The 26,573-nt window shown below is 38.1% G+C and overlaps 1 protein-coding gene across 7 annotated transcripts in view; it reads right to left on the bottom strand.

Annotated features, from left to right (window-relative positions):
• TENT2 (terminal nucleotidyltransferase 2) overlaps nt 1–25,314 on the bottom strand; it is a 45,751-nt gene extending 20,437 nt beyond the window's left edge. The window contains exons 1-12 of one of the 7 annotated variants that reach the window (XM_049794424.1): nt 24,883–24,898; nt 24,312–24,451; nt 23,563–23,766; nt 22,809–22,925; nt 20,305–20,554; nt 19,101–19,215; nt 18,889–18,980; nt 18,033–18,099; nt 11,848–11,917; nt 8,060–8,136; nt 5,754–5,882; nt 1,659–1,702 (exon numbers count right to left, since the gene is read on the bottom strand). In XM_049794424.1, coding sequence (XP_049650381.1) covers nt 1,659–1,702; nt 5,754–5,882; nt 8,060–8,136; nt 11,848–11,917; nt 18,033–18,099; nt 18,889–18,980; nt 19,101–19,215; nt 20,305–20,554; nt 22,809–22,925; nt 23,563–23,766; nt 24,312–24,316 — 1,170 coding nt within the window. In that variant the 5' untranslated portion in view covers nt 24,317–24,451; nt 24,883–24,898. Of the gene's footprint in view, nt 1–1,658; nt 1,703–5,753; nt 5,883–8,059; nt 8,137–11,847; nt 11,918–18,032; nt 18,100–18,888; nt 18,981–19,100; nt 19,216–20,304; nt 20,555–22,808; nt 22,926–23,562; nt 23,767–24,311; nt 24,780–24,882; nt 25,069–25,290 lie in introns of those variants that run through there. The other 6 variants (XM_049794431.1, XM_049794429.1, XM_049794430.1 and 3 more) reach the window with 6 other exon arrangements.
• Nucleotides 25,315–26,573: the final 1,259 nt, after the last annotated feature.

Raw genomic sequence — 26,573 nt, 5'->3', positions numbered from 1 at the left:
TTTTATAGTAAGCACGTCTAAAATGCTCTTTTTATTTCATTAGCACGCCTAGAATATTTAGTCCATCCTCCAAAGGCAAGATAACTAACAAGAACAACAACAAAAAAATCTATGTTGAAACAGGGTAAAAAATGCTGTTCTTACAGCAGCATTCTAGAAACACAGGAACCTGCAAGCGATTTGCCAGTTTCACATGACACAAGATAAAACCCTGCATTTAATACAAATCCATTAGATTTTTCAGCTTATGGTATTGTATACTTTTGCTTTAATCGTTTAAGCCATTAATATCTGCAGTGCTCTGAAAGCCTTTACACAGTTCAAACACTACATATATAAATGTTTGCATTATTACAAAGGAGTCAGAAGTTACCAGTTCTTACAGTTGTTTTCTTTAAATTACATGCTACACAAAAATTAAAACACTATAGTATATGAACTTTAAGCAAACATAATTAGTAAATTTTGCAATTCAAAAAACCCATCGGATAAAGCTAAGTGTACAAGAAATGAAAAACAGCTTTAAATGCTTTTGAGCGCTAACAGTGAAGAAATTAGAAGGTATACAGTACAGTAAAAAAATATATCAGAGGAAAAAAATAAAGACCATAAAAATTTAGCAGAGGTATGCCTAAGCAGGTTTACAAAATAGAAATAAAACTGCAGTGTACTATAGCTAAAAGCTTTCTTCTGCATCTCAGTTATCCTAATTACCCAAAATGGCTGACATCACAGTATTTTCTCCCTGATGTACAGTGTCATCAAATATTCCCATTTCGGCATTATAGAAAATACATGCAAAAGAAAGAATGGCTTTCTAATACTAACTCAGCACAATTATCAGCAACGGTAAAAAACCCATACATAGACAGGGACACTGAACTACAGCAACTATGAATAAAGAAAAATTTAAGGAAGTGACACGTGAAAGGAAGGGTAAGGAAGAAAGAAAAGAATTGGAAGTATTTCTGTAAATAAGTGATAGCATAGAACTATTAAGCAATAGCTTTTTTGTCCCCAAATATTTAGGAGTGTAGCTGTTATTTCTAGGTAATCTTCCTTAGATTAAGTCTCACTAATTACAGTCCTAATTCTGCAGAGGATCATAGCACACCAATTCTCAGAATTCTCTGGAAGTCAATAGTGTATGATCTGTACATAACAACAAAGGCCCAAAAAGGTGTTTTCTTGTTGGACTGAAGCCCAATTCTGTGAGGTCTCTCAAAAGTCTCCTTAGTAAACATCATTCACTCTCTGCACCCAGAAATATCAGGCAACTCAGAAGGTGTGGGAAGGTATGGAATTCTAGAACACCACAGGTGGATGGAAAAAACACTACTTAACATATTAAGAAACAAGAATCAGAAAGTTACAGATGACACAGGGATATTTTCAGGCCAGCATAAAGAGAATTAGGTCAGCAGCTCTAATCGGCACTCATTTCCAACTGTGTGTGAAATTTTGTAACAGACTGTTTCGACTAAAGAAATGATCAAAAGCAGCAAATAACATTTTTAACACTTATGTTTAGTGTATCAATGACCAGGCTTACAGACTGTGTTTAACTTAATGCATTAGAGATATTTAAGAACTCATACATTTTAGATAAGCAGCTTAATACACATATATGATGTAGTAAATTTGTAAGAAACACTTACTGGGTAATTTTTTTGGAGGGATGGAAGGATGGGTTCAGGTAGGGCTATAAAAAAAAAAGTTCAAAGTTGCTGTGATTCATGTAATTCACGGGAAACAATTATCATATCAGCTACACCAAAGGGTTGGACTGATATTCCACCTTAAAACCATCTATCAAGAACTTCACTTTCATGCATTTTGTAAAATAAAAGTAATTCACAAATACTTCTATTACTATATTTTGTATATAGTAGTATAAGGAGTTAATTCAGCTAAGGGAAGCTGTTACTAAGATACTACTATTTGTAGAAGACATGAAAAATTCTACAGCAGCTGGGTACAACTTCACTTTTAAAATTCATGTTAATTCATTGCTATAAGAAACTCATCTAAGATTCCCTAATGAAAAAGTCAGAGCTTCACTCTTTTCTTCCTACATCTAGTACGATATGATTCTATCACAGCAGAGGAAGTCTCCAGATACTGCAAAAGTACATACTCTTCAGCTGCAAAGTATTACATACTGAGTCTCCAAAAGTAACCTAAAGATAAAATGCCCAACACACTTAGTAGGCATTGCTAGAAAAATCTCCATAAAATACATAAATACAGCCTAATGCTGTTAGCTGGTCTACTAAATGGCAAAGAGATTATCAAGATCATGTAGACATTAACGAAAACTAACAAACACAAAATGAACTAAACAATTGTAACTTTTATGAAAGTCATGGATGGGGAGAGCATCCATTGCATAATAAAAATAAGGGGGGGAAAAAGTTATCTCCAAGGTTAGGTGGTCCTACAGATAGACAGAAAGAAATCCCAAAGTATTCACATCCCACTCAAGCCTTAAAGCAGCTATGTAACTGTTAGAGCACTCCACTTCTTTAACATAACATAGAGCACACCTTTAACATCAGGTCTTCAGCATATTTTTTTAAACTATTGGTCTACATCATTCACTAGGGAGAATGATAACTAAATTCAGCACACAGGACTTTGACTTGGGACTGAATTCACCCTTCAGACAAGGTGTCACAGGGGAAAAGATGTTACAGAATTGTTTTTCCTTAGGGACTAATAATAAGAACAGCAGAATTCTCAGAACTGGGATATCTTCAAAGAGTATACTACATCAACTAGCAGGCCTGCTAAGAATATGATCATAGCTGCTTTAACAATATTCTTCTTTTGTTTGTGGGTGTTTGGAAATATGCAAGAACATCTTATTTCTGTAGCATCTTGGATAATTTCCAGTTCTCTGCCACACTAAAGTAAAAGGCAACGAAGTCTGAGCAATACAAGCAATCAAGATATTTTATCTGCGTCTGTATGCTATACTAAGAGGATGGAGTTAAGGGGAAAAGTTACCACTTACCACTAGCATTTGCCACATGAGTTTTCCTTTTCTTACAGTACAAGATAGATGGACCTCTTACCTGGAGGAAAGTTCGTGTACAAGACACTGATGTATCTACAAAATAAACTCAAGCCACCCTAACCTTAGGTGCAAAGACATCCACATGAATCTAAGAATATGGAAATGGATTAAGTAGTGAAGGAAATAAATTTGCCTAGTGAAGACAGAAACGCTATCTACTGCAAAAGAAAGCTTTTGTGGTTTTTTTTCCCCTTCCTCTAACACCAACAAAAGCTGTATTAGAAATTCTATGACTATGACACAAGCTTCTTTCAGTAGCATCACATGCATGTAGCAGAAATGGGAAAAAAAAAGTTAAAATCTGCACAAAGAAAACATCAGAATCCAAACAGCTCGTGCAAGACCTTTGTCCAGAGCCACAGTTCAGCCTTTTTTAGCAGAAAATGCTGATGAAGCAAGGTAAAATGCTCCTCTTTGGTTTGTAGACTGCTGATCCTTCCTAGGCAGCTAACTGATCAGTTCTGCATGAAAAGGATTATTTGAACTTTTTTACCCCTTCCCTAGACAGCTGTGGCAGCTGCCACAAATGACTACAGCAAATGCCCTCATGCTTGCAGGGTTGTTAACATTCTGGCAAGCCTATGCATTTATGCTTCATTTTAAGTCCTACTCTCTTCCCTTTTGTGCATTACTTTCATGCACAGCTCAGTAATTGGCTATCCATGACTGCACATAGCACCCAATACAAGTCTCTGGAGTAACTGTAATACAATGAAAATGATTTCAAGAATAAATTTCCAAGTGAAAAGGCCTTTTTCCATTAAAAGTGTAACACTATCAAGTGCTTATCAAGTCACTGGTAAGATGGTCACTAATTTCTGGACCATGTAAAGATACATTTTCTCCTCTCCTGCTTGTGCTTCACCTTTGCATAGCAATCTTCACATCCAGTAGCTCCCAGCATTTTCAATCTTGTATCTAATAATCACTTTGGCATTTTTAAGTTGTCATTTCATCTCCTCCAAATCAACGTCTGTTTAACCGTTATGGTTTTTTTTCCTGGTGTGTATTAAGGATCCACATTGAAGTACTCTGTCACCTGCAGTATGGTTTCAGACCTGTGACAGACTTGGCTGTCTTTTTTTCTCTTTCCACAGAAACAAAGAAATCTGTGGAATGCCACCACAGTAGATGTAGAGGAAAAAAACCACAGTCACTGGATAGACTACCCTATGTCCTACTGTCCTCACGATTGGTACATTAACAACAAGCACACAGTATGGGCATCAAAGAATTCAAGTAACCCAGCCAGCTGGATCCCAAACACACAAAACGCCCTCCTAGGTCCTCTACTACACATACTGTTCAGCTGAAAGCAAGCCACCAGCTTGAGTCAACTATCATAAAAAGCTTTCCACCCTAGTACAGAGTCCCTGTAGTGTCATCTTGAAACTAATAAATAGTTGGCTATCCATGCGACAGCAAGTATCTACATTCCAGGTCAAACAAGCCGTCAGAGGAGCTAAACATTGTTTCTACCCGATTTTAAAAAAAATTAAAACCTACACAGACTGACAAAGAAGAAGAGTCTAAAATGAGAGCCTATGCAATTTGTCCACAGATATGATCATAAAATGTTAAAACCCAGTTGTCATTAAACTAACATAAACAAGAATAATCAGCACATTACAGAAAAATTAAAGATGTAGAATGAATACAAGCAGCAAAATACACAGTCTATACATGAATTGACAGGAACTAAGAAAATACTTCTACAGAGATGTTACTCCACAACACGTACACTTCAGGGGTTCCTCGTGTTCCTTTCTGAAGACACTTGGCTCCCAATAACCAACGAAGAAACTCATATTGAGCTAAATGATTTCTTAAATGATTCCTTAAATCTTAAGCAAGAGTTGCAAACTACAAAAATCTCAAACATGGACTTCCTCTAAAGAAAGAAAGAAACGGGAGATAAGCTCATTTCAATCTATTTCTCAAACCCATTTCTGGACTGCATGGGTTTCTTGAATTCTCAACAGGGATCCTTAGTTTCTCAGGTAAAACTCTCTAGCTCCATAGAGGTTCAATGTTTCAATATACCGAAGTCACAAGAAAAGCTACTGCCACTGTCAGTCCAATATTCCAACTTCTAATGGTCTTAAACATCTGCCACCTTACAGGAAATGGTAATCAGTGGAAAAGACTAACCACATGGTAGTACATTCTTGCATATACACATGCCTCATGTTCAGTCCTTTGCAGAAAATGACCCCACAGCACTTCTTGCCCCTCTGAATTTTCTTGGCAGTTCCCAAGTTTAAAACCAAAACAAAAAACCCAAACAAAACCAAACCAACCTGCCCCCCCCACCCCCCCCCCCCAAATTGTTATGTTTAGGTTATTCCCTTTGTGAAAAGGCAGATTTTTGTTAACTTGTGCTTGAGTTTATTTTATAGTTACGCTGTGTCCTGCAGGTACATTGATTTTATTTTTTTTAATTTTTTTTTTTTTTACACCTTTTTAAAGCTGGTAACTCTGCCTCCAGAGAAGAGGTCCACTAGTTAAAGAGAAACGCAGCACTAAGGCGCTAAGGAAACAGAGTAAACCCACTTTATTTTCAGATTTTTCTGTGTGGAAGATGACTCCTGCTGGTGTTTAATTTTATTGAGAGTAAAACTACACAAATCTGAACTTAAAAGGGACAGTTTCAACATGTAAAAAAAGTACTTACTCTGTAAATAGTGCAAAACCATCAACACAAGTGTATAGCTGCTTAAAGTACCACGACTGGCATCATTTAGTTCATGAAAACTTGCCCACTTCTTAACAACAAGTACTAATGGACGAACTCGATTCTCAACTGCAAGTAAAATAGATACATCTGAAAAAAAACACATTTAACTGGACAGCAATCAATCAACATTTGCTCCTACTTGATCAACATGATACTCTTGTATTCTAAGGTTACCTTTTGCAACCATTTACTAGTGTTTACTTAGTTATTCTACAACTACTCTCCATCTTATAAAAATCAGAAAAAAATACTTGCATTTGAAAACAGTTTTTTTGAGTAGTTAACATCCACAGACACATTACAAGGGGTATGCCCGGTAACTTGCAGATAAGACAAGACTGGATTCATCAGTCACTGTAGCAGTGTCACATTCTACTTTTAAGTTCTCTCCAGTTCACTGTACTAATTTTCCCTGAATTAACTTGTTGCCATGACAGACCACTTCTTGTTTGTTTTCAGTTTAGGTTATATAAACTTTGAGGGCAGGGAAAAGAATTCTGCTGGTTGGAGGACACAGAGCTTATTTGTAAGTTTTCCTCAAGATCCATGAAAGCAGCAACCCCTGCATACAAACATTAATTTTAAATCTGCCTTGTCCTCATTGGCTTTTTATGTAGATGAGATGTTAGATACAATATCTCATTAAATCAAGACACATGCTTTTCATGAGGAAAGACATAAATACGGTCTTATTCTTGGTATGATCTTCTGAATTTCTAGGGAATACAGATAGCCTTCTAATTAAGGTAGTAATCTGTTGTAGGGAGATATCACTCACCACCACCACCACCACAGGACCTTGCAGCGTACTTAATTATTTGCAGATACGTGGAAGCAGAACATCAGCTCAGTCAAGTGCCTTATGATGGCCTTACAATGCCTTATATTTTCTTCTGTATCTTTTCTAACCTGACATCATTGTGCAAAGTTTTGTATTCTGTACATCAGGGCAGGAATATATCAATAGGTAATCACTTCATCCAGGACAACAGACATGCTACAACAGCACCAGTAGGGGTGCTCTCTTATTCTGAAAATCCTATCAAGCATGTGATTTTCTCACTACCTCTCCACGCTGGTTCAGCACACATGCCCCCGTCAGTGGCACTCTTCTCAGAATGAATGTCCTAGATCTGGAAGACCTTTTAGAAACAACAAAACTCCTTACCACCAGTCACCTCATTCCCGACATTATTCACCAGTGGTTGAACTAAAAAAATACGACTATTAGTATACTAATTGTGAGATGCAGAAGAATTCCTGTACTGACATCATATGAGCATGCATCAACTGAAATAGGATCTTTCCATGAGAGAAAAATGCAGATAGGCTCAAATTCCAAACAGGACTCTTTTGCATGTGTGTGTCACTGTAGAAAAGATCTCTTTTTAATTGACCTTATTCTGAGATAAGATCTTCTGTCTGCTAGTGCTAGTAATTAGTATATAAAAAAGTTAGCATGCACCATGGCCAGTAAAGGGGAAATCTATGGCAGAAGATAGGAACAACTGTATCAACATTAGACTTGAAGTGACCCCTTAGCTTGCATACCTGTATACAAGAACTGAAGAAGGTGGTAAAGGAGGAACTGTCAGTGGCTTAGAAGAATTAGCACGACGTCCACTCCTTTTGTATTTATCTGCCAAATGACATTGTGATGCTAAGTAAGAAAACCCTAGTTTAGCACCAAGTACTGTTTCTATTACTTCCCCTTCAGAAGTCTGTTTCACAATCTTTCCCCAAAATGCAAACTCCTGAGGAAACAAACACCAGTTTTGTTTTGGGGTTGGTATAAGAACGGAAACAGTATTTTGGATTTTCCAAGGAAAGACTCTGTAACAACATACAGACACAGCTAGCTATCAGCTACAGGTCCTATCAGTGGCTGTAAGGAAATAAAAGAAACTGGAGGTTATACCACTAGATAATCATTAGTATCATGATCTTGTTATCTGCAGAATACCGAAGCAGCCCTTGTAGTAAACATGTGGACCTTAATACAAAGAATCTTTATCTTCTGAATATTATAATATTCAATTAAAAACATACCTAGCTGATATATCAGTTTTCTCCATATATTTAGAGTGAGCAACAAGAACTTATCTTAAAGCTATCTAATGCAGCTAATTAGGTATACATACAGTAACCTGATATATTTAACTGAATTTTAATAGTTGTCAATATCAAAATACAAATTCAAAAGGCAAATTTTATAGAAATAAGAAAATACATTAAAAACTTACTGTATGCATAGGTTCTCAGAAGGAATGTATTCCTTATTCCTACAACATTGTTTACATTCAAGTCAAACTCCACACGGCTATTGGGGAGGAGAAAAGAAAAAGAATGAAGCATCGTGGTATTCAATTTCAGAATATTTATTGCCTACTTGGTAACAGAGGTGGAAAAATGTAACTTTAAGATAATACTTTAAAAACTTTCTTCAAAAAGAATTTTGATGCTGTGATTTCTGCTCTGGTTTTGTTTATAGTACCTGAATTGCTTATAGATTTGAATTCCATTGTTACAACAATGCAACTGTTGTTTTACATAGAGAATACATGTACATCCAGATTTAGACCTTATGACAATTTAATACACAATTTTATTTTATTTTTCTTTTTAACAAGTCTTGCTCTCAACTAGACTCACGCTACATGATTTACTATGGAAAACTTTTGATGCCAGGGAGGATTCTCTGAGGTATTAGTTTTGGAAATCATGCCAATGAACTGAGAAGGAGAACTGGAACAGATCAAAAAGTTAAGAATCTCTTTTCTGCAACAATGGTCAGAGATAATTAGCAAGCGCTTTGAAATGAAAACTGCTTATAATAAACATTACATGTTTTGTGATAAAACAGTTTTAATAACTGTTTCATGCTGTTAACAGCAAATAACAACACAGCAAACAAGCACTACCTGCTTTATTTATATCACACCCCACCCCAAAGTCTGAATTTCATATTGCATATAGAGCTTAACTACTCACAGTACTCAAGAAATGATATTAAATTCGTAGCCAATAAGCTACAGCAACACCATAACTTGCAACAGGAAGAGCCTCTTACTGACAAAGAAGTAGGTATCTGCAATGTACAGCTACTTCCATTCTATATATCCAAGTCTAATTCACATAGCATTTGTGTGACTGAATATTCCTTTGGATTTTCTTGAATTGTTGTAAGGGGAGCATGGACCTGGAATTTATTAAACTGGATAAAACACATTAATTTGATGCCTACAAGAGGTTTTTGACATCATTAACTACATTAAAACATTCTTTACATCAGAAATGTTACATAATTTCAAACCAGAATTAATATCAAGCCTATTTTTTAAGAGCATAGTACATAATAGTGCAGGAAATTACAAGCTTGAGCTACTGCTTGACAGTTGTAAAAATAAGCATAAATACCAATAAGAATATTAGTTGTATGTGCAAATATAATAAATGTCAGGCTGCATGTGCAATTCCAATTAAACCCAACTGACAAGATTACTATTTAACAGATGCTGATTAAGCAAGTTCTAGTGCATTTAATAGATGTAGCAATTATGCGAAGTGAAAAAGGTTTTATACTGTTGGGACACAAGTCCTACTGAAAGCACTAAAGATGAGGAAAAGAATCAACTGCACATCAAATGCAGCAGAAGAGGAAGCTTTTGCATCCTCTATAGTACAGAAATCTTGTTAATTAATCAAAGGCTTGTCTGGTAGCAGAGCCAGCATTGGAATTATTTCCTGGGAAAGACTACTAAACCAAGTAGATAGTAAGTCTTTAAGTGCAATGGATCTTCCCTTACTGTTATAGCACTAAAAACCCCTTTAAGATGAAAAAGGAGAACAAAGACAAACGGAATGCTTTCTCATTCCCCAAATCAAAAAGTAAGTGGGAAATGGCAATTTTCAGGTATATATGGACCATTGGCAACACATCAGAATGCAGATGCAGAGATATCCCACACTGAATTCTGCCATCTTCTCCCAGCAGCTGGGCATCAAGGAAACTACCTTTTCACAGGAAGCTTGTCATGTTTAGTTTCTGGTTTTGGCTAAAATAAGCTTAGTGACCTGGATACAGAATATTCAATCCATTTTTCAAGACCTCTGAAAAAAATGAATGAATGTGCATTCATGTATATGTATAAGCCTATGAAATACAGAGGCTGATAAGAGATTGGAGGAAGACAGATGCTTAAGTGAAGAGACAAAATATGGGTGGTGACAGGTTATATAAGAGAAAGATAACTGGAAAGAGAAACACACAAAAAAAACCAAAACCAAACTAAAACAAACCAACCCAAAGTCATGTCATTCCCCACAATCCCCTTCTTCCAGAAAAAAACTACAGGAAACCAGATGGTGAACAGAGCTGGTTTTTCCTCTGAAGAATGTAATGGGCAGCTTCTAGTCTAAGATTATACTTTTATTTAGTAGGAAATAAAGAATTCTTTAAATCCTGTCTGTGAGGTATATGAATATCATGACAGTTACTTTTTTTTGCAAGTGACCATGGTACAGACTATAAATGCCTACAAAAAGACTTCAATCTTCTGACATAATCACTTCCATACTTAAGGGTTCTTTTTAAAGTTTATTTTCTGATTTTAAATTGGAAAAAGAATTTTTGCTATAACCCCATAATTTATTCAATATTTCTACCAGGAATTTAACATTTTGTGTATCTATGAAAAAACTACCATTGTTATATGTAGCTAAGCCATATAACTCCAGTCTTAGCTTGACAAGTTTAATGCTTTCAGATAGCATGGGAGAAAAAAACCTGTACTGTTAGCGGAGAAAGTTAATAGATAAAAATTATTCAAATTTTTAAAAGGCAAGGAAGCGTGCAGATGTAAATATAGGATTAGGTGTAAATGAAAAAAGTATGAAGCAAAAACCCTAACAAGTGTTATATAATCTCAGATGCAAGAAAAGCTCAAATGGATGACATTTATTAGTTCAAATTGTAAATATGACAGATGCAGTTTTATCACAGCAGGGTTTCTGCCTGATAAAGGTATATTGTGATAAAAGCATATTGTGATATGCTTTTATAAAGAGAGGCCACAGAAGTAGGCTTATTTGTTTTTAAAAGACAGAGATAGGGCTGCAAAATTTTACAAGGATACAGGCAGGATAAGATACTTAGATACAAGACAGTTGTTCGAAGTCCTATTTGCAAAGAATAGGCAAACTATGTTATTACATGAATGTGTGTCCTGGCTTTGGCTGGGATAGAGTTAATTTTCTTTCTAGTAGCTGGTATTGTGTTGTGTTTTGGATTTAGTATGAGAATAATGTTGATAATACACTGACGTTTTCAGTTGTTCCTAAGTAGTGCTAAGTCAAGGATTTTTCAGCTTCTCATGCCCAGCCAGCAAGAAGGCTGGAGGGGCACAAGAAGATGGGAGGGGACAAAGCCAGGGCAGTTGACCCAAAGTGGCCAACTGCGTATTCCATATCACATGATGTTATGCCCAGTATATAAACTCAGGGGAGTTAGCCTCAGGGGCAGATCGCTGCTTGGGAACTAACTGGGCATCAGTCAGTGATTGGTAAACAATTGCATTATGCATCACTTGTTTTGTATATTCCCATTCTTTTATTATTATTGTCATTTATTATTGTTATTATTACCATTATTATTTTCTTCCTTTCTGTTCTATTAAACTGTTCTTATCTTCAACCCACGTGTTTTTCTTCTTTTCCCCTGATTCTCTCCCCCATACCACTGGGTCAGGGGGAAGTGAGCAAGTGGCTGTGTGGTGCTTAGTTGCTGCCTGGGGTTAAACCATGGCAGTGATATACTGCTACTGATTCACACCACAGAAACTGAACTGCATCTCAACCACAAGAGGTCTTTCAGGCCATCAAGGAAGTAAGCTGACTGCCACTGCACACTAGCTGTACCAATTTGCAATAGCACTATAGTAGGACACAAATATACAGTGGGACTACTCATATGGACAGTACATATATACTTTCCTGTGTCAGTCTGAAAAATTATATTGAATAGAATACTTGCCTGACTTTATCCCTGAACTTCACTATTGGCACTTTTGCTCGAATCAGCTGAGGTCGCTCAATGTAGCTTGCTGAAAGGGAGAAAAATATCCAATTAAGTTTCATACAAGATGCTGATCTTAAAAAAAAAAACAAAACAAAAAACCAAACCAACAACAAAACAAAAAAAACCCCAAAACCTAAAGTGGAGTCCTATTGACTGATTTATAGCAAACAGTAGCTTATAAAATTTAGCAAAAATATTTGCAGAAGGGTTGTGCTAAACTAAGTAACCTTTAGCAACTGCAGCAAAAATACAATCTAGGAAAGTGGGGGGATGGGGGGGGAAATGCACTAAACATTAGAGAAAAACATTAGTGAAAGATTTTCTGTGGGAAGTATATTCAAGAAATTTGAGCATAAGGAATGCAGTTCTATAATGCTTTCACTGAGCAGTACTTGTAAGAGAAATCCTGAATAGTTATAATTAAGGGTCAAAAAGAGGAGAGCAAGAACATATCCATGCAGGATGGCCAGACACTTAAGCCCAGCACTACATTGTAGCAATGGGCACATGGTTAGCCATGTACTTTTAAATCACGTCTGGTTTGCTTACAGTTGAAATCAATATTTTCTGATCAGTAAAATAAATAACATAACTGTGTCTTCACTATGCACTGATTATGCTTAAAACTTCCCTTAAAAAACTGTTTATTTGACTAAGGTACATACCAAGAAACACATTCCCTGTTGAATTGTTAGAGAAAACAGGACAACGCTTTCCATCAAAGATTGGGTAAGCTTTACCTGCCTTTTGTTTTAATGGTGATAGGACATGCAATAAATATACAGTCACAGGACTGCACCTCAGGTGATTACCCACAAGGTATAGACACATAGGCTCAATGCCAGACCATCCGACCCCAAACATACTAAGCTCTGCCACTCTCACAGTGCCAGCAAATGCACGTTTGCACTCAGCTCCCCCAAACTGTTGCATGAGTCACTATCTGCAATTTCCCTACTCTTGATGATATCTCAGGCTATATTTAGTAGTTGCCCATAATCCTGAATGAGCAATGCACCCAAGAAAGTAATGGAAAAGACAAAGAAAAGCAGAACCTGTAGGCTACAGGATATGAGTTTGGGCAAAAGGCACAATTTTAGTAATTTCTTCTGTTGCAAAATCTAGGACCACTTGAATTTGCCCATATCTAACATCATACATTTTCCCCTTGCTTCTATAAATCAACCTCAAATTAGCATAAATAAGTATGACATAGCTAGAAATAATGCAAACTAACCTTAAATAAAAGCTGATCTTCACTTTATTGGGGGGGGAGGGCAGGGCGGGAAGTGCGGGGAAGCTATTTCTATAGTTTGGATAGAAACCTTGATTAAACAGCGTCATCTCCATTGCATTTGGATGACAATTTCAGGTTTGATAAAACCCTACTTTCAATATTCAATTAAAGCAAGTTTCTTTTGAAACTTTCTGAAAGTGTTCTACGGATACACATGTTTAGACAGATTTGACCTGAGGTAATCCTTTATCTGGATTTAAAGGCATTGTATGATCCTAAGTAACACACGGAGTGGCACTCAAAAAGATATAATCTTATTAACTTACTAATGTTAAAGGAAGCATCTTACAGAACTCCAATCCACGTTCACTGAACATACAATCTCGTACAACTTACACAGGAGTCCCCTCTTTCCAGCTGCACCTGCAGACACATCCAAGCATCCCTCCTCCAACATCCCAGAATGTTCTTAGAGTGAAGCTATAAAGCATGTAGAGCCCTCGGCCTCCTTTCATTTCACTACCAAATTTAAGGCAAATATGCCTAACGCATTAGCACATGGTAGACAGCGGTGGGTATCTACACATCCTTGTCTGCAAATGCCTCCCAACACTTCGTGGATGCTTGTACCAAATTAGTTGGCTAAGAAAAAAAAAAATCCCCAAACATAACCCCAATCTGCTTCCCAAGGTGAAACAAAGCAAAGAGGATGTTAGAAGGCAGTAACTTGCTGCTGGTACCCTCTTTCTTGGCTCACACCAATGATGCTGTTAGCAGAATCCCTATTATACATTAGATCGTTTCTTCCCTTGTATGTATAACAGTCACAAACACAGGATGATGAATACTGAAATACATACAGGTTGAGTAAGTGTCTCAATAACCTGACTATCTGACCTTGAAGCTATGACTAGAAGGGCTATACCAAAATACGTGAGAAGAATTCCACATAGCTGCTCCACAGTTTTGGGCATGTCTATGAAAAAGTCACAAATGCCACTTCAGCTGTTGTGAAAAAGAATATAACCACTTCAAAGAAAACTAAGCACTGTTTCATAAATAACTTATTCATGCAGAATTTCACATTAAACAGCGTTAAGTCTCTCTTTTCTTTTACAGAATAAAAGATTAAGCAATTGTACAAAATATTAATCCCAAACATAATATATGCCAAAAAGATCTTTGGCATCCTGCACACGCAGCCTGCTTTCATTGATAGGCTTACACTACAGAAGTCTGAATCCAGAGTCATAAAGAGTCTAGGAGGGCACAACACAGCACAGGATGAATTAATTGTTGATCTCCGTAGTCCTTCATGGTCATTCAAGTTCAAGTTCCCTTGCTTGTCCTAGCTGTTGCACATTCCCCACAAGAAAACTGTTAGGCAGATTCCACTCTGATAGCCTAGTCTCAACACTACTGCACCTCTTTATATAAGAGAAAATGAGATCTTCGTTATTTATTCAGATAGTAAACACCAGCCAACCCAGTACTGCTAAGTTGTTTTTCAAATGAGTCCTGCCGAGACGAATCCAAAGAGAGTAATCAGTTTGATATTTACTCTCAGTGGTTTGGATTATACTCTCTTCAATATGTTGTAACATTTTCACCCCAAATTCATGTTTCACATTTCTAAAAGACATTGACTTGAGCGTACAGTTCTGGGAATGTTAGCCAATATTGTCAGAAATAGATATGTGCAGGTGTCTGAACAAATAAGTCAAAGTTACATGTACTCTGCTAGTCTTTGAAACAGAAGATGTATTACTGCTATCCTTACATCTCTCTGCTCTAGAAGACAGACAATACATACCTTTAAGACCTACTTCACTCTGTGACTATTCAAAAAAAGAACACATCTTCATTTCAAGCAGTATTCTAGATGCAGAATGACAACACAGAAAAGCCTATTCTCTAAGACTTTAAATCTGATGGGCTCAAATTCCTTGCTCACACTTGTTACCTTTTGCAAGCTTGAAACTGAAGTAAGCTGTAGCTTAGATAAATTTTGAATCTACTTCCCAAACCTCCTAGAATGAAACACTCATCTACCAACCACAGTTATCTGTATACAAAGGATAGAAGAGATGGCACTTACAAGTTCTGAAGGTGATTTACCTTAAAGAAAGACAAACTGTGAAAGACACTGAACTAATCTGTACTCGCAATACTTCCTAATTTATCAATCATGGAATTAAGGTGAAACAGAGAATCACACTCTTCTTATAGCCCTTATTTAGAAATGTACAGGAACATCACAGAGTGCAAGAACAAATAGGAAGATGTTAGGAGAGGCACAGCTACAAAAAACGTCTCCCAGATTTCTGAAGTGATCTGTAAAAAAGGTTAAAAAAAGCTCTAGAACATTACCTATACCACAATCTCCTCCTCATTTCTTGTTGTCTTTCAACTCTTCCACAAAACCAGCCCAAGAACTTTGTTTTAAATAACATCTTTCCTCCCCCTTCTTGCTTCCCTTACATCTTAGAACATACTTTGCTAGCTTTCATGTTTGGCCCAAACTATTTTTATTTCCTTCTCTTGTGTGAAGCAAGGAATAAGTTTAGTGACAGCTCATACACTTGTTGAGAACACGCTGCAGTCTTTCTTCTACAAAAGAAAGAAAGAAATACTTAACTAGTATTGTCAAAGAGGGATTACCTTAAGATTACAGGAATGCATATTAACTGGACAGCACAAAACTTTAAAATAATGATCAGAAGAAGCTTCATACCTTTTAGGCTGTTAAAAAGCACATGCAATAAAATACAGAATACTGTTGGAATGAAATTGCAATTCTTAAAGAAGCTTGGTAAGACAAATCTTACACTTGCTTGTACACAGCAGCAGCATACATGCACTGCTAACCCTTTAAAAGTTGCAAATCTAGAATTCTGGTTCAAGTTGAAGTAACATCTCAGAAGAATTACAATTTCTGTAGGCTTTGTCTTTAAATGTACGTACATCCTTGATGTTTAAGCAGCAGCTGACTTCTGAAGACAGCAGAAGGTAGGAAATCACTTAAACTGAAGCTCTATTAAAAAAAGAACTTAGCAGCTCATCTGGAGCTATCAATGAAGAGCCATTTCTAAGCCCATAAACCTGACTCCACAAACTCAGAGTGCCAACAGGACACCACTGAAGTGTATACTGCTAAGATTGTTTCCCCAGAGGCGAAGAAAAAGCACATGAATCTATAAGTTTCTGAAGTCTAGCCTGGGAGGAACACCCTCCCTGCCCCCAACCAAAACCAACCCACAAGCTGTTTTGAAATTGCGGATGACAGCAATTATATTTGCCTAAATAAGCTTTAGCCAAAATAACTGGGCAACCCCCTTGTTTCAGAAGTACTGAACCTTAGCATAGTTGAGCTACAGTTTGTAAATTAACTAAATCTAAAGGGGAAGACCCATATGGCAAAGCCTTTTAATTTTGAATCAGGTGAACATTTTCAAACAACTTTTATCTATCAGTTCTATCCACAGAGCATCCATACACAGACAGAAGGACAGATGGCTAGGTATAGGGATTCATGCCCACAGTGATGTTAAGATTATGAAGAGATGATCTAAGAGGTCTACATAGCACAATTAAGAGTCTGACAGGAGTAGTAATATCAGTAGTGTTTTGTCCTGCCTCACATTCCAAAGAACATTTTGATTAAACGAAGCTGACCAAGGGCACTTGTGAGATAACGGAGAATTAGGAAAGCATAAAAAATGAGCAATGGCACAAACAAAAACCTTCAGGGATCGCTCCTGCGTGACCATCATGTACCATCTCATACTCGTATTCCCTGGCAAACAAACTTCATTTTGTCTAAAGCTCTGTCACAGAACACAAACTCTTGAAAAAAGAAGAGGGTGAGAAGTTTATTTAAATGCTCCCTTTCTGATCCCTGAAAACACAACTATATTATCATGGTGCTTCTCAGAAAGCACTAGAAGGACTTGCATTCTAGGCAAACCCAAACTAAGTTCTGGACTCCTTATGCAAACATCAATATACAATAGTAATAAGACATTAAATATCAGATGCCTATTCTGCAATGGACCTATCAAGTCTCTCTTCAAGTGAGCTGTTGAAATCTGGGTATGCATACTTGCCAATGAAGAAATTTTGAAGTCTGCATGGTTTGTTCCTTTCACCATTGCAGGAGTGTTCAGAAAAGCAACATAAGGAGTGGCATCAAAGAATATATCACAAGTCTGAGAAGGAGGGGGAGACAGTCATTGATATCAATAAATGACAGGGTCTTTTATAATTCAAAGGATGGTACAAAAGCCTCTTTGAAATAGGATGCTTTCATGTTTAAGTCAAGAACTGCCCGTGTGAATTCTTCATCTGAAGGGAGTCTAAACAACAACTTACAAACTATGAATTTACCTGTTTCTCCTATATGTGCTGGTACTATCAACAGTTAGTATTGTCTTCACTAGGCACCTAAGTTAATTATTTCAGTGGTATCAAGCCCCTCCCTCACCCCCCAATAATCAATTCTACACAGTCTACTGTGAGTGACATCTTATTTTACAAATTCTTAGACTATTGTCCCCAGGAAGGTACTGAAATCTAAAAGAGTAGTCAGAGTTCACTAACAGAGGTTTCCCAAACAGGAATCCACTCCCTATCCCTCCAATTGTGTTTTACAATTCAAAAGCCATTTTAGATGCTACCTGTTTTTCAAGTACACTAGTTTGCAAGGCAACCATTATGTTTTTCTAATTACTATCCACCAGCACCAAGATAAGTAACATTACTAAGTACTTATAGCTTTTCTCCAAACAATACTATGATTAGAAGCTAGACAAGATGCAATTACATAAATTAGTTACAATTGTGCATCAATACTTCTTCCATAATTGTCAATAATCTTACCACCTCACTATAACTGGGAACTTACAAAGTTTAGTACTGAAGAGTTTTTGGACTAAGCTGAGTATATGCCTTGCTTCAGTCTTCTGGTTCACCTGAAATATGACATCAAAATTAAAGAAAAGAGTTGGTATCTCTCTTTCAGAGGTTACAAGTAAGAATGCCTTACTTTTCAAATAGAATTAATTCTCAGAATAAGACATGAACATGTGTGCCAACACATTCCACAGCCTACGTATACATTTAGTGTGGCAAAAGCCAGACAGAACAATTCATATTCAGTATGCAAAGTAACTATCAGACATTCACAAATCAGAACTTGATGAAAACCTAGCCCCACTTACACAAAAATGTCTTTTCCTTCCTTTTCAATGATGCTTCAATTCTTTCAAAGTTATGCTCTGCTTAGGTTGAGAGAAAAGATGTAACAAAAAAGAAATCTAAATTCTACTTAAACATTTTCTCTCACCAAAATCACTTAAGATACTTTGCATATCAAATTCCTTCTTATACCTTTAAGTCACTTCTTAAATTAGTGACTATGAGTCTAAATAATGAAAAAATTGTACTTATTAAAAGTTGTTCCTGCATCTAAAATGAGTTAAAGTTCTCTAAACAATTTTCTTCATGATTCTAGGCAATTCATTTCTCTGTTATGCTGCGCTTTTTTCACTTATGAAGTGAAGGTAATGCTTATTTTTTATAGGGTTAAATTCATATTCGCAACATTATTGGGCCCACAGTTCATAGCTATTATGAGTGCAAAAATGTTATTAAATCAAAGGGATTTGACCATTTGTTTCTCATTTTAGAATCCAGTCTTATAAAAGCATATTCATTTTAAAAGCAGACTTTGTTTTAACTGTATGTTTTAAATTACTTACTGGTTCTTCTTTAACCACGAGGCACAAGTCACCATCGCTGCTACGAGTTCCAAACCCATTCAGCGAGGACCCAACCAGAAAGAGTCTGCTCTCTGTAATAGAAGAATGACAGAATAAAAACTGATGTAACATATCATAGTTTAAGAGGAAGGAAAAACTGCGAACCTGAAGAACATTCAAACTGATATTAAGTAATCAAATTCAAAACATACGTGGAAAAATTTGCTGAATTTCTCTCTGGAGTTCTGTTCTGCAGAGCTCTTTTCTGTTCAAATCACAGGTCTGCTGCTGACATGCTTGAAACAACTCCAAAACCTGCTGACTTAACTTGACACACATATTCAAAAAGTAAGGATACAGAAAAGTGAACATTCTTTCCTGCCAGAGATGCAATTACACAAAACACAGAGGACTGCATTAAAAAAAATAAAAAAAATATCCAGCATTGTTTCACATGACCTATGCCATTGCCTAGAGTTTCACCCACCTTGACTTCATATTGAACAACTCCCTGGAAGAAACTTCTGCAAAGCTTTTAAATTTAAATTTGTTCAATCTATAGAAAATAGTTTTTGCCTCATCAGTACCTGCAGCCTTTCAGGGAATAAGCAGTGAAATACGAGAGGTATCTTCTGCTGACTTCAAGGTCAACAGTGTGCCTACCACTAGTAGGGATAAAAATTAATATTAAGACTAATTTAAGTTAGCTTTCTTTTTTTATCCCACACAAACTAATAAAGAAGTAATCAGATCTTCGGTAGAAGGAGGTATTAACTGTTTCTCTTTCACAACAGTGTTATATGTTACAATCAACAGGCATATTTATACTAAAAAAACCAAACCCAAGCTTCTGTCATGCTGGTGCAGATAAAGTACAAAGACTGATTAGCCACATGCCCACACATTTCCAACACCACTGTCCACCTGAAGACGACATCCTCTTCTATATTCCCGAACAGCTAGGACAGTAACTTTTACCTCCTTCTGAAGAGAAGCAGAGGATATCTTTACAGGCCAAATACTGTCTTTATTCAGAATGGGCTTCTCTCACATTACTAGGGTGGGTTTTCTTTTTTTCCATCAGGATTTTCCCCATTCCCAATCATGTGTCACATGGACCATCACTCCAATTTCTACTTCCTGGACTGGACACGTAGGTTTCCTGACATTAGTGTGGAAACCAAACAACACAAGCAAAACACCCCTACCCCCAAAAACGCTCCAAACTCCAACAAGGCTACACAAGACCATAGTGGCAGCTACATTTATTGATATTCCTTCTAATGACAGCTCAGTGATAGAGACACCATGACACTGTCAAATAACCTTGCACAAATTTTTGTGGTCTCCCACAGCACCATTGGACCCTGCTTACTCAGAAGGCAGATGTAAAGCATAGGCATAGAAAGATACTACCTTATCTTTGGCCACAGGGAGTGGGGTTTCTATAGGGTCTGGAAACAAAGTATATCGCAATGGAGGGACACATCCAGTTAAATCTGGTATGGAATGTGCATGGAACAGTGGTGATTGATTTGATCCTGGGTGGGAGTATCTATGTTCCACGGGTAAAGGCACTATTTGGTTAACAACAGTTGTTTCAGAACGATGGGAATTAAATCGCTGCCGTTTGACATCATGTGGAATACTTTGATCACTGAGTCTCCTGAGGGGGAGAGAGAGAGAGAAAACCAGTAATTCTTCTAGTTTGCAAGCTTCAACCTATCATTAGAAGACAGCTGCTACAAAGTACAAATACTAATGCTTAATTATGGGACTATTTCACTAAAAGCTAGTATTCTACAGAACATAAGGTGTGGCCATTCTATATATTAGTTAAAATAAACCTGGAACAGGAAAAGAGAACACACAACTGCAAAAGTGCAGCTACCCTTGAAGTAAATTGATGGAACTGCTTTACAAGAATGTCTGTATCAACCAATTGAAACCTAAATGGCAAGCTCAGTTAAGCAGCACAGCTCGGGAAGCTGGTCATACTAGTTTGCTGACAACACAGGGGTTTGGGGGTTTGTTTTTTGTTTTTTTTTTTTTTAAAGATACATATAGACTGTGTAAGGGTACTTTTCTTTTAAATCAACATAAGTACAGTGAGAAGTTTTGTCAGTTCTGAAAACCCAGTGATGAATAAAATAAATTCAGTAGTGGGGAGGGGAGAAGAGAAACTTATCATAATAGCCATTCAAAAATGTAGCATTTGTCTCTGTCTTAGACTGCACAGACAGTAAACTGTGTAATCTGGGCAGAAAAGAAACATTATTAATTTGACAAATCTAACTAATGATTGTATTAAGCTACACAGGTCATAAACCTAATGTTCCATGTTCAAACACTAGTCTATGTCCTCATTAAGTCATTTGTCACAGGAATTCAAACGTATTTGAAGAGGTGTAGTGGTCTTACAGACAGCCCCTTGGCATCTAACCCTTCATTAAGAAAAAGTTGTCCTGAAAGCTGACCAGTGCTTGAATGCTGTGTCCATCCACAGTAAAGATAAACAGAGGACATTCATGTTTTGTTTATATGTTAAGAATTGCATAAGGTTGACCAGTATGGTGGTACTCGTGCATTATTTTTTTTAAATTAAAGAACATGAAATCATATGTTCATATATATCAAAGAATTAACTATTAATAAAACTACAGTCACTTCTCGTAGTCAGAAAAGCTGGCATCAAAGTAGTGTGGGGACCTGGATAGATAGTATTATTAATAATAAAAATTCAGCTAGAGACCTCAAGTCATCATTTCAATTTTCAAGTCTGAGAGAAGTTCTGATAACATTACCTAACCGCAATCTTAAAGGAACTCATAACGTAACATTAAATCAAAACATAATGCTGTTTCAGCCTATTTTGACTGAGAAGAACTTGCATGAACTCATGTTCAGCAAAAATACCTTAAGAAGAGTCAACTCAAGATCTAAGGATTAACTAGTTGACCAAAAATCTCCTAAAACACCATAGCTTTCCATAAACCAGACTGGTCAAGAGGAAAACATGCATGCAGCATGAAACCAGGAACTTCTTTAGTTAATATGATAGTTATATACTCAACGATAACTTAATACCATATATTTAATTGCACTTATTTTCTCATCTCTTAAATCTGGAAAAGAAATAGCATATAGTTTGAAGACAGATTACATGAATCTTCCTGCCCATCAGCTGATTCACAGAATTATAACAAACAGATATGAACTGTTATTTCTGAACTGATAAGTGATTTTTTTTCTAGAATGTTAAAAAAACAAAACCATATATTCCTCTGAAATAATAATAATCTGAAATTCCTCTTTCTGTTGCACCCAAAGTAACAAAGGAAATTATGTAAATTCAAGTAAGTTTAGTTTTTTGAAAAGTAGAAAAACTACGTTTCCATGAAATTCCCCTTAAAAAAAGAACTTAACTTGCATATGCTTGAATTTAGCACTTTGCATTTCGAAAATAAAGCACCACATAATTAAGAAAATCAGGAGAAACATCTAGTGTGTCATCAGAAAACCATCACATTCCCATAAAACATTGAGGGTGCAGTCTTACTCTTAACTTGACAAATTAACAGGAAGAGAACACTCAATTACCACAAACCCTCTTATAGTCAAGCACACACAGACTATGATCTATTATAGTATTAAAATAAAGCACGTAAAAATCACAGTTCTGTAAGGCTACAGCTGTTGGAAGAGGAAAAACTACACATACTAAGTCACTTTTAAGTACTAAAATTCTCAAAAGCAGGTACATAAATGCTTCAAAGAGTCATGACATGGCCTGTTTCATCAAAAAACATTTTATTCAGTATTGCCATTTCTAACAAAATTTAAGTTGCACAAGAAATTGATATTAGACAAGCTTCACCATGGGTACTTTACAAACAGAATTAATCACACAAAGAACTTACTTTCTTCCTCGAAAGGCTATGGGGGCATCAGACATATGTGCTGGACTGCCATTTCCATTAGGCATTGGCTGCTGCATAACAGCTGGAATAGTTGCAAGGTTCCCACTCAGAAGAGCCCTGAAAAGACCACAGTCAGTAACTGTTATTCATATCAAGATGCTTTTTATGGGTTGGTAGTTTTTCTTAAGCAAACATTAAACTCAGCAAGTCACATCACTTTTTTCTTAGAAGCAACACATCTGTCTTTTCTACTCAAAATGAAAAGATATTTCAGTATATAATGTATTTTTCATTAAAAAAATAGAAGCGGGTCATTTTTCATAGGACGCGTGTAAGAATTGGTTAGCAAACAAATTAATTTAAGGTACTGTTAAACTTAAGAGCCTAAAGAACACTATGGTATCTTCAAATCTAGCCCCAAGAATAAGCGTTTTTCCCCTTCTCATCTCCTTTCTGTTTTCTTCAGTAAACAAATACAATTGAAGATCTTTAAAACTGAACTGTGGATTATTAAATCTAATCCGTGCAATGGCATCTCATGCATTATGCACAATGCAGGAGAGCATTAAAGCTTGTAGGTCACTAACAGAATTATACAGCTGTTTTACAGGATACCTTCCTATTTTTTAAAGCTTAATACAGTTTAATGTTAAAAACAGTGACAAACATTCTCCATAAACTGAAATACTTCTTTCAAAAGACTGTAACTCTCTTTTTGAACCCAATCCCCACTATCAAACCTTACTGTACTTACACTTCATTCTGAAAGTTAAACCAAGTATCAGTAACTTGCTGGTGAGGGAGAAGCGTAAGTGGTGTATTTAGAGGAAGCTTATTGAAGCAATCACTCTGCTGTTCTTGTTGCTTTTGTTTTGGATTGAAGGGTGGATGACCCGAGTTGGAGGAATTTGGGAACATTCTCCTTTCTACTTGAAGTGAACATGTACCCTCCCACCTACTTTAAAAAAAAGAAAAAAGAAAAAAAGAAATTGAAATTAGGCAACAAGAAATACTAGTTACTCTTTAAACTCTTGGTTTAAAAATTGAAATAATCTGCAATTTATTTCCAGAAATTGCTTAAAAGAATTGTAATTGTGGCCTAGTTTTATCTCCTTTCAGGAGAAGATACTAACTAAATAAAAATACTACATACTTTTAAGTTTCACAATTACTACTTACTTTATTCATGTTTAAAAGTGAATTTTTATTTGCTCCCTTCCATTTTAAGTTTAATTTTAGAAAAATTACAAGACACAAGACGTAACAGTGTTCATCTCAAGGAAAACTAACATATTACAGCGGAATGTAGTTTTTATTTTAAGTATTATGTATTGATGAAAGTTATTTTGGGGATGTTTACTTTTGATTCTGCTGAAGAAACAAACCCATATTGCATGACAAGAAAGTCACCTGACATTTACATTTAATCTGAGTGGTATTTATGTGCAGTCTAAACTTTTCCATTTCTAGTACAGACAAGCAATGTAACACCTGTTAACACACCTCATTAATCTTTAAGCAGCCCAGGCACTCTCAGCATCACATAGAGCGTACATGAGAAGTTTATGGATGTAGTTCATCAGTAACAAACCCGTACGTCAGAATTCAAGACTGAGTTGCACAAGTAACCCGTCTGTTTCAGTCTTTTAAGTTGTAAATACCAGAAAGAAAAGCAACGGAGGAGTTACCTTCCCAAAACCAAACCAAAACAGCGCAGTAGCACCGCCGTCTCACAGGAGTTACAACAGCATTTACCGTGACTTTCAGTAGAGATTACGCTGGCAGAAGTTGCCAGGCTCTCCAAAAAGAGTTTCATAATCTTTACAATTCCAGGACATTTGTCCCAGCGGGCACTTTTTCCAAATGAGCGTGTGCTTTGGGGGGAAGCACACAAGTAAATGCCGGTACACCTCCCGTGCAGGTAAGCCCAAGCGCACGCCCCGCTCCCGCGGCCACCGGAGCCGCACCAGCCCACAGCCTCAGCCCCTGGCAGCCCAGCGGGAGGCGCCCAGGAACACCGACCACCCTCCACCCCTCGGGCCCCGACCGACACCACCGACACCACCCCCAGTACCTCTCCCGACAGCAACAGGGGACCCCCGCTGCGCCGGCAAACTCACGCCGGGCCCGAGCCGAGGCAGGCGGGGAGGGCCCGCAGGCGGCACCGAGGAGCCCCCCCGCGCTCCGCAGGCTCCCCGAGGCGGCAGCACAGGCCGGACGCGGGCAACTACCGCTCCAGCTGAGCGCTGCCCCCTCACCCGGATACGAAGTCGCCAGCAGGAAGTGACGCCCCGCCAGGCTCTCGCGCCGCTTTTTACCCGCTGCGACTTGGCCCCCCTGCCCCCTAGCGGCCCGGCCCGGCCCGGCCCGGCCCGGCCCTGCCCTGCCCGGCCCTGCCCTGCCCTGCCCTGCCCTGCCCTGCCCTGTGGCGGAGGCGCAGCGCGGTGATGCGGCCGGTGGCCGTTACCGGCGGTCACCTCACCGGCGGGTGGCGGCGTCCACGGCCCCCGGCGGCGGGCAGGCCTGGGGCCGGGGCAGCTGCCCGCCGAGCGTACTGGCGGTGCGGAGAGGCACGGGCGGCCCTGTTCTCTGCGGGGCGGGGGGGGGCGGCCCCGTGGCTGGGGCGGGGGGGGCGGCCCCGTGGCCTGCGGCTTGCGGCTGCCCCCTTGCCGCCCGGCTGTGTCAGGCTGCGGAGGTGGCGGCTCGGGCCGTGTGCGGCAGCTGCAAAGAGCATCGTAAAGGCGGAAACCGAAAGCCCGGCCTCACGGCCTGCCTGTTCTCTGTCCCCAGCTGTCATGATTCGCAGGTGGCTTGTCTGACAAAGATCTGACGGCCTCTCTGTGCTGACGACGTACTAAAAGGCAGAGGTTACAGCTCACAGTGCTCCACTGGCAACCAGTTCTGGCTAAGGCCAAAAGATAGACAGGACAGCGCAGCTGTTTTGCTTCCCGAAGTTACTGACCAACTATAACTGACCTACTGTTCAGAAGCGTGTCAAAAAGACAGCATTTGGATAAATAGGTTAGGATTTGGCCACCAGAGATTGTAGGCGTGCTAGGAAAAATCCAAAGTCAAAAATGGGCTAAAATGCTTGCACCCTGAAGATCCAGGAGTCCAGAAGATAGGAGCCAAATCAAGATTTGATTCCTTCCTCTGGAGAAGGACAGTTATCATAAGTGAACTCTCAGCATTGAGTAGGTACTGAAACTGTGAGTTTGTGCACACACAGACGCAGTGTTGAAGCCTCCATCTTTGAGACGGAAAGGGTAAGCTGAGGGCTTGCTCAGCTGTGAGCTGCTTGCCTGGCAGCTTGCTCAGCTGAGAGGAGGCCACAGCTGGAGTTGTCATGGCTTAAGGCTCTGGCTGCTCATAGATAGACTTAATTGATGAGAAAGAGACAAAGTGCAGAGTCCCAGGTGAAGTGGGACTGCAAATGGACTGGCAAGGGAAGGTTTGGACTGCAAAAATTTCCTTCCCTTAGGACTCCATCATCTTGGCCATGGCTTGGGATCCTTGTATAAGGGTCAGCCCGTGGCTGTGGCTAGCATTATATTTGTGAGAGACAGACCCTAGTGGCATATATGGAGTGCAGCTGCAAAGGTAGTGTCAAAGGAAAGCTTAGCCACAAAGAAATTTCCCTCAACAATTTTTAAATCTTTATTATTATTTTATTATGATTACTATTATTTATTTGAGGTCTTAGGGTAAGGCTCAGCACGTGGCTTAGGTTAAGGCTGGGGGTAGAGAGAGACAAAGCCTAGGGGG

The sequence above is a fragment of the Accipiter gentilis genome, chromosome Z (genome assembly GCF_929443795.1).
Source record: "Accipiter gentilis chromosome Z, bAccGen1.1, whole genome shotgun sequence".
Taxonomy (NCBI): domain Eukaryota; kingdom Metazoa; phylum Chordata; class Aves; order Accipitriformes; family Accipitridae; genus Astur; species Astur gentilis.
The sequence above is the reverse complement of the archived record's forward strand: the minus strand, read 5'-3'. Positions and strand labels throughout refer to the sequence as shown.